The sequence below is a fragment of the Nicotiana tomentosiformis genome, chromosome 6 (genome assembly GCF_000390325.3).
Source record: "Nicotiana tomentosiformis chromosome 6, ASM39032v3, whole genome shotgun sequence".
Lineage (NCBI taxonomy): Eukaryota > Viridiplantae > Streptophyta > Magnoliopsida > Solanales > Solanaceae > Nicotiana > Nicotiana tomentosiformis.
The window spans coordinates 29,211,783-29,221,139 of record NC_090817.1 but is presented as its reverse complement, the minus strand read 5'-3'; the positions used below and the strand labels follow the sequence as shown (position 1 = coordinate 29,221,139).

Sequence of the window (9,357 nt, the reverse complement as noted above, 5' to 3'; positions counted from 1 at the left end):
TAGGGTACTGTTCAATCCAAAAAGTCCGAACCGCGGCGAGCTTACAATCCGCGAAGAATTTCTACTATAATACGCAGGAATCTATCTTGGCACCACGAAACCCCGAGTTTTTGGTTTAAATTTTTACGGGTCCTTACAACGACGACACCAATTCACAAATGAGAATTCCACCAAGTTCGAAAATATCAAGCCTCTCTACCCCGTCAACCAAGGCCTGATCATCTATAGTCACATTGCCTTTCCTCCGCTAGAATTAAATGTCGCACCTCTAAACCATGAACCGAGAAATCCTCTTTTCGAGTCATTCACTGCTGTGACACATAAATAAGCACCCTACCATTTACACCAACACTGTGTGATAACAACATATGAACATCATAATACACTGTGCATAGCCGCGAAACCATAGGCAACACTAACATTGTGCTGAAATGATAGAACAGCCTTCCACAAGGCGACGATAATTGCTTACCCGAACATGTAGTGAGAAAGATCTTGCAACATATCTGCAGTACCACTACAACTCTTCGAAGCCCAATTGATAATAAGCGCTCAACATCGTATATGAATGATTAGGAAGGAATTGAAGGCATAAGCTCCAATGGAATCAAATCGCACGACGAGGAATCAAGAAGGGAAGTGCTCCTAACAGCCTTGTAGCCTCTCGAAGATGAGTACACACATCTCCGTACTGATCTATAAGACTCTACTAGACATGACTGGTGAGACCTAAATGAACCTAGAGCTCTGATAACAAGGTGTCACGATCCAAAACCCACTATAGGCTGTGATGACGCCCAACGTCGCCGTTAGGGAAACCAACGACACACTATCACGTTAACTGTCCATTTTATTACTTTCGAAATCATAAATTTTATTAAGTGAAGAAATTTAAGCATTTAAAATCATAGGTACATACATAATTAGTAAGGCATAAAAATAAAAGGTTATAACAATATGCAAAACCGTAAACATCAACTAGAATATCTCAAAACCCGGTGTCACAAGCGCTTGCGCATTTACTAAGGAGTACAATAATATTACAATATCTGTCTGGAATGTACATTAGACAGGATAAAGTAAATAATACGATGAAGAGTATATGGGCTACGATACGTAGCCTAGAAAGTAACTCACCATAAAGTCTCCTCAGCAGTTGCGCCTACGCGCCAAGATGATCACCAAATGAACCTATCAGATCCTGCACACTTAGTGTAGAAGTGTCGCATGAGTACGTAAATCAACGCGTTTTCGGTAAGTATCTCGCCTAACCCTGGAGAAGTAGTGACGAGGGGTTGACATAGACACTTACTAGTGGTCCAATAAATCAGTATGATAAATGATAAACAGATATGAAGCACAACAGTAATAATGAGGTAAAACGGTAATTAACATAATCTTCCAACATTTCTTTTGATGATATAAATCTCTCAAATCTCTTATGCTTTCTCAACAGATCAGAAATATCAAATGCAATCTCAAACGAATAGGGAATACCATAAAAATACCAAGCCTCAATAAAAGGGGAATCTCATGAATATTCGGACTGCTAGTTATATCACGCAAGATTATGCCGAGGTCGTACGACCCGATCCAGAGTGGTGTGTACAGTGCCGAGGGTCGGCCTACGCGAACCAGAAATGCATCTCAATATACTGCCGAGGCGTTCGGCCCAATCCCCAGGAGAGGAAGAAACTTATCGAATTACGAGTCACGTGTTTACAACGTAGGTACATGAGCATAAAGTAAACATGACTTTTACCGTTTATCAAATATCTCGCCAAACAACTCAAGGTGATAAAGCTCGGCCTAATATATTCCCAAATCAATTTCAATTATAAATTCACCTAATTAAGCTAGCAAAATGAGTTCAAATAATTCAAATATTACATGATAAAGTCCTAAGTCTACCCGGTCATAAACATGCTTTTAGCTACGTACAGACTCTCGTCGCCTCGTGCGTATGTAGCACATAACAATTTTAATATCTATGGGGTAGTTTCCCCCTCACAAAGTTAGACAAGAGACTTACCTCGCTCTGAAGTTCCAATAACTGACTCCAATGCATCTCTAACTCCTCAATTCAAAGCGAAACGATCCGAATCTAGTCAAACAACATGCAAACCAATAAAAATATACTCCAACACTCATAATTAATTAGTTTATAACAATTCCCAACTCCGCTAGAAAAGTCAACAAAGTCAATCCTCGGGCTCGAGTGCCCGGATTCCGAGAATTCTTGAAGATAATCATTACTCATAATACCATGAACTTAAATATATAATTTATTCCAATTTCTTGGTCAAAATCCAAAAATACCAAATTCTTGGATTTCTACCAGAATCCCACAATTTCCATATCTTTTTATGTTTTAAATTCATATATAATCCATGTATTTAACTCACAATGTGTAGAAATCTCTTACCTCAAGATTGATGATGAAAATGGCTCCTCCAAATTGCCCTAAAATCGCCCAAGCAAGAGAGAAATGAGTCGGAAATGAGAAAATCTCGACCTTGCAAGCTTATAATCTGCCCTTCTTCACGAACGCGACAGGTCTCTCGCATTCGTGAAGCACAACCAACTTCTGCTCCAAAATCCTACTTCGCGATCGCAAAGACAGGCTCGTGAATGCGATGCCTTACCAGGCCTGACCATCATGAATGGGACACCTTCCTCATGAATGCGTAGGCCAAGACTCCCAGGCCTAGTTTCTCTTACGCGAACACGACCAGGCCATCGCGAACGCGGAGCACCACTGCCCAAACCTTCGTAAACGGGAGTGCCTTATCTCGAACGCGTTGAACAAAAGGCCTCCAGCTCAAATCCTTCTTCACGAACGCGTCTCTCCCTCCGCATTTGTGAAGAACAAAACCAACACCAGCAAACCAACAAGAGCAAATCATCCAAACTTGGTCCAAAACCATCCCGAAACACACCCGATACCTCCGGGACCCCGTCCAATCACACCAACCAGACCCAAGACATGACACAAACTTGCTCGAGGCTTGAAATCACACAAAACAACATCCAAACTACGAATCGACAATCAAAACCCTTCTTTCAACTTTCAAACTTTTAAATTTTGCCAAACGCGTCCGAATTACTCTTAAACATTCTAGAATGACGCCAAACTTTATGTGCAACTCAAAAATCAAGATACAAACCTATTCCAAGGCTCGGGACCCCAAACGGATATCGATAACACCAATGTCACTTCAAACCAAACTTAGGAAATTTTAAAACCTTCAAAATGCCAACTTTCCATAATAAGCAACGAAATTCTCCTAGACCACCCGATACTCAACTCGAACATACGCCCAATTCCAAAATCACCAGACGAACCTATTGGAACCTTCAAATCCCAATTCTGAGGCTGTTTACTCAAAAGTCAAACCTTGGTCAACTCTTCCAACTTAAAGGTTCCAAATTGAGAATTTTCCATCCGAATCAACTCCGAACTTTCCGAAATCCAATTTCGACTACGCATACAAGTTATAAAACATCAAGTGAAGCTACTAAAGGCCTTAAATCGTTGAACGACGCGCTAGAGCTCAAAACGACCGGTTGGGTCGTTACACTCACCCTTCTAAGTACTTTAACACATCACAAAAGTATCTTTAAGCGCAAATTCCTCAATCCCAACTCAATTCCACAACCAAAATCACCCCTAACAATGTTCTCTCTTTCTTTAAGCACTTCTTTAACTCTAACTCATACCCCACTAGCAAAGACAACATATTTATTCATCGACAATATTTTTTTGTTTTTGCTAATATACCACTAGGCTGGTTGCCTAGTGGTTTTTTTTTTATTAAGATAATAAAAAATAAGACAACATGTGTCTGGAGGTCTCACAAAATATAAGTGCGTAATAAATGAGAGTATATGGAACCTATTATCAAAGTCTTGTGTAAAATAATACTTTGATAGTACAAAAGGAACTAATAACCATAAACATTGAAGCAATCTAATTGATTTCAACTTGCAACACCTCTATGAAAGGACGACTTCCTTTGCGTTTGAAATTGGGCAATTGCACTTGATGCCTTGGTCATATGGAGACTTCATGTGATGTCTGTAACTGGTATTTAAGCTTGATAATGCCTTCTTCTTACCAAATTTGCACGCAAAGCATTCTAGGATATATGTCCAGTTCAATGCAATAGAGACTTGGTTGCGACTTTGTATCCTAAATACGTGATCATACATGGACAATCTGGTAACAAACCTGTTATATATAGGTACCTTATGTGTAGTAGATTAACTATGTGCATGGGAGCTCCTCCGATTCTTACTGAAATAGCCCGCCTAAAGCTGTAGAAACCCATGGGCAACCATACCTAACTTGGGCAGTAGAGTATTCATGCGCGTATAACTGGCCCTTGTAGCTTGAAGAACTATGTAATTTTTACCTTGTGTGATCCTCAGGAAGTAGTAGATGCAAAGGGATTTGCATTCCATAGTGTAACTTTTCCCGTTTCCTCCACACTGGACATAGATATGGATCATGAAGTATATGTTTGTGAGCAGCCTTCTCTTTGCATTTTTGAGAGAAAAATCGGGCTAACCTATGTACTGATTACACCTATAGGGATTAAGTATCAAAGATACTAATACCACCCTAATAGGTTGTCATGACCCAAAATCCTAACTTGTCGTGATGGCACCTAACATGGTACTAGGTAAGCCGATTTCTCACAAATATTTCCAAATATTTTAACAAAAATGAATTTAAAGCAATTTTAATAGTAAAGGTTCTCATAACCTGGATAGAAAACCCAAAACATAATGCGGAATTACCAAATTTTGGGGTGTCACAGAGTACATGAGCATCTATACATCACAAGTCTGAAAACACAGTCTATAATAGTCTGAGACCAAATACAGTAATCAAAAAGATAAGGAAGGAGAGACAAGGTCTGCGAAACACCAACAACTACCTCGGAATCTCCGGATAATCAACTGTGCAAAGAAAATCAACACCCACTGTGTCTGGGAACACCTGGATCTGCACACGAAATACAGGGTGTAGAATGAGTACAACCAACTCAGCAAGTAACAATAATAATTAAAGAACTGAAAGTAGCGATGAGCTTCACAGCTGAGTCCAATTACAGTAATTTCCAACATAATAATATAGGCATGATTTCAAGTTCAACATTTAATGCCAAAACAATAATTTCATGTCAAGTTCAACTGAACCATAAGATGATATCTCTCAGAAATTTTCAAAACAGTGGTATAAGACAGCTGAAGTGCAACAATAATGAAATCAAATGCATCCTCTCAGGACCACAGTCAGTCAACCATTCCATTCACTCAACACTCAGCACTCAACACTCGCACTCAGTAGGTACCTGCGCTCACTGGGGATGTGTACAGACTACGGAAGGGATCCTTCAACCCAAGCACTATAATCCACACGGACAACTCACGTACTGTACGGACAACTCACGTGCTATAGTATCACTAGTTGGATCCGCACGGACAACTCACATAATGTACGGATAACTCACGTGCTATAGTATCAATATTTGGATCTGCACAGACAACTCACATGCTATAGTAAAATATCAGGATTCGCATGGATAACTCACGTGCTGCACGGCCTCACTCAGTCATAAATCCCTCCAGTCTCTCGGGCTCTCAATAATCATAAAAATCAGCCCAAACAACAATGATATGATGCATCAATAATGAACAATAGAGACTAAGATAAAATAAACAAGTAAATTATGATTGAGTACAAACAACAATTTAACAGACAATTCAACATGTACATGACCTCTGTGGGTCCCTACAGTGCCTACACATAATCTAAACATGATTTGTGGTTCAATTTCTCTACTACACGGAGAATGTACAAATAACAACAGATTATTCAACTACACAGTTCCATGAAGTTTGACCAAGTCACAATTCCTACGGTGCACGTCCACACGCCCGTCACCTCAAAACCGATCACATAACACATAATCCGGGGTTTCATACCCTCATGACCAAATTTAGAACTGCTACTTACCTCAAACCGCGTAATTCTTTATTCTGCTATACCTTTGCCTTGCGAATTGGTTTCCAAACTCCTCGAATCTAGTCACAAATAATTCAATTCAGCCAATACTAATTATAGGAATTGATTCCATATGAAAATATTATTTTTTCCAACAAAATCCGAAATTGCACCCAAACATCGCCCGTGGGGCCCACATCTCAGAACCCGACAAAATTATAAAATATGAACGCCCATTCAATCACGAGTCCAACCATACAAAATTTATCAAATTGCGACATAAACTCGACCCTCAAATCTTCAAATTAAACCAAGAGGGTTTTCTAAATTTTCCAACTCAATTCACCAATTAAATGTTAAAAACAACCATGGATTCGGGTAACTTAACCAATATTGAGTTAAAAATACTTACCCCATTATTTTCCTTAAAAATATCAAGAATATCGCCTCTTCCCGAGCTTTAATTTGTCAAAAATAGAAAATGGGACGAAGTCCCATTTTTAGAATTTAAAGTTTCTGTCCAGGCGTTTCTTCTTCGCGAACGCGGAAGCTTCCTCGCGTTCGCGAAGCACAACATTGTGCTGCCCGAATTTTCTCCTTCGCGAATGCGAAGACCAATTTCCCCCCAGGCTGGCTTTCCCTTCCGCGAATGCGAGGCCTCGATCGCGAACACGTAGCTTTGCCCCTCGACCCTTCGCGAACGCGTGCCGTTGGTCGCGAACTTTGCTCATCGATCATTCGCGAACACGTGGCCTAGGTTGCGATTGCGAAGCACAAAATGGGCCAGTCCAAATTTCCTCTTCGCGAACGTGAGACTCCCCTCACGAACGCGATGAAGGAAACTGGATACAGGCATTAGAAAATTCCAGTAGCTGTTTAAGTTCAAATTTCGATCCGTTAAACATCCAAAACTCACCCGAGGCCCCCGGGACCTTAACCAAATACACCAACAAGTCCTAAAACATCATAGAAACTTAGTCGAAACCTCTAATCACATCAAACAATGCTAAAATGACAAATCACACCCCAATTCAAGCCTAACGAAAACTAACGAATTCCAACTTCTACATTCGATGCCGAAACCTATCAATTAAATTCTGATTGACCTCAACTTTTTCACACAAGTCATAAATGACATAATAGAGCTATGAAAATTTTTAGAATTATATTCTGACACTGATATCAAAAAGTCAACTCCCCGATCAAACTTTCAAACTTAAATTTCTATTTTTGCCATTTCAAGCCTAATTTAGCTACGAGCTTCCGGGGTCGTTTACCCATAAGTCGACATCCAGTCGCTATTTTAATTTAAGCTTTAAACCTTGGAACTACGTATTCCAATTCATTCCAAAACCTCACCGGACCCGAACCAATCACCCCGACAAGTCACATAACAACTGTAACGCATAAATTGAGTAGTAAATGGGGAAATGGGGTTGTAATACTCAAAATGACCGGCCGGGTCGTTACATTCTCTCCCTCTTAAACAAATGTTCATCCTCAAACGGGTTTAGAATTATATCTGGAGTTTCAAATAAGTGTGGATATTTGTTCCGCATCTCCCGCTCAGTTTCCCAAGTATCTTCCCTGACTGGCTGGCCTCTCCACTGCACTTTCACTGAAGCTATATTCTTTGATCTCAACTTTCGAATCTGCCGGTCTAAAATGACCACCGCCTCCACATAATAAGTCAAATTACCATCCAACTGCACTGTGCTGAAATCTAAAACATGAGACGGATCCCCGACATACTTCCGGAGCATAGATACATGAAATACTAGATGAACACTCAATAGACTAGGCGACAATGCATGTCCATAAACCACCTCTCCAATCTTCCTAATCACCTCAAACGGCCCAATATGCCGAGGGCTCAACTTGCCCTTCTTCCTGAACCTCAACACACCTTTCATGGGTGAAATCTTGAGCATAACCTTCTCCCCAACCATGTAAGTAATCTCACAGACCTTCTGCTCGGCATAACTCTTCTGTCTAGACTGGGCCGTGCGAAGTCGCTCTTGAATCAATTTAACCTTCTCCGAAGCATCCTGAACCAAATCAGTACCCAATAGCCTAGTCTTACCCGGCCAAACCAATGCACCAGAGACTGACACTGTCTCCCATATAAAGCCTCATACGGAGCCATCTGAATGCTCGATTGGTACCCGTTATTGTAAGCAAACTTTGCCAGTGGCAGAAATTGATCATTAGGACCCCCAAGATCAATGACACATACGCGTAGCATATCCTCCAATATCTGAATAGTGCACTCAGACTGTCCATCTATCTGAGGGTGAAATGTTATACTCAGCTGAATCTGTGTACCTAATTCTCGCTGCACTGCTCTCCAAAACTGTGATGTGAATTGTGTGCCCCGATCTGAAATGATAGACACTGGCACACCGTGTAGATGAACAACCTCGCGGATATAAATCTCAGCCAACCGCCGCGAAGAATAAGTAGTACCAACTGGAATAAAATGAGCGAACTTGGTCAACCGATCTACAATCACCCAAACAGCATCAAAAGTTCTCAAAGTCTGTGGGAGCCCAACTACGAAGTCCATGGTAATACACTCCCACTTCCACTCGGAATTTGAAGTCTTTGAAGCAATCCGCCTGGTCTCTAATGCTCGTACTTCACCTGTTGACAATTTAAACACCGAGCTACAAACCTAACTATTTCTTTCTTTATTCGCCACCACCAATAGTACTGCCTCAAATCCTGATACATCTTCGCGGCACCTGGATGAATGGAGTACCGCGAATCGTGAGCCTTCTAGAGAATGAACTCATGCAAACCATCTACATTAGGCAAACATAGCCTACCCTACATCCGGAATACATCGTCATCCACAATAGTGACTTCTTTAGCATCACCGTGCTGAACCGTGTCCTTAAGGACAAGTAGATGAGGGTCATCATACTGACGTTCTCTGATACGATCATAGAGAGAAGACTGAGAAACCACACAAGACAAAACTCTAATCGGCTCGGAAACATCCAATCTAACAAACTGGTTGGACAAGGCCTCAACATCCAAGGCTAAAGGCCTCTTTGCTACCAGTATGTATGCTAAGCTTCCCAAACTCTCCACCTTACGACTCAAGGCATCGGCCATCACATTGGCCTTTACGGGATGATAGAGAATGGTGATATCATAATCCTTAAGCAATACCAACCACCTCCGCTGCCGCAAATTATGATCTTTCTGTTTAAACAGATATTGTAGACTCTGGTGAGCCGTATAAAGCTGACAATGGACACCTTACAAATAATGCCGCAAAAACTTCAAGGCATGAACTATAGCTGCTAACTCAAGGTCGTGGACCGGATAATTCTTCT

The 9,357-nt window shown here is 40.9% G+C and overlaps 1 protein-coding gene across 1 annotated transcript; it reads right to left on the bottom strand.

Annotated features, from left to right (window-relative positions):
• Positions 1-7,479: 7,479 nt before the first annotated feature.
• Positions 7,480-9,133, bottom strand: LOC138893734 (uncharacterized). Its single transcript, XM_070178388.1, has 4 exons — positions 9,030-9,133; positions 8,858-8,948; positions 8,115-8,300; positions 7,480-8,061 (listed from the first exon to the last, which is right to left on the bottom strand). Exons 1-4 carry the CDS (start codon positions 9,131-9,133, stop codon positions 7,480-7,482), a joined length of 963 nt encoding a protein of 320 aa, XP_070034489.1.
• Between the last annotated feature and the right edge of the window lie 224 nt (positions 9,134-9,357).

Bases quoted from the DNA above. Each gene is read 5' to 3' on its own strand.
- LOC138893734 (XM_070178388.1), bottom strand. From the start codon at position 9,133: ATGGCCGATGCCTTGAGTCGTAAGGTGGAGAGTTTGGGAAGCTTAGCA. The intron at 8,949-9,029 runs GTTTGTTAGATT...TGATCGTATCAG, and splicing joins GTTGAGGCCTTGTCCAACCA to AGAACGTCAGTATGATGACC. The intron at 8,301-8,857 runs GTATTCCGGATG...TTTCACCCTCAG, and splicing joins TCACTATTGTGGATGACGAT to ATAGATGGACAGTCTGAGTG.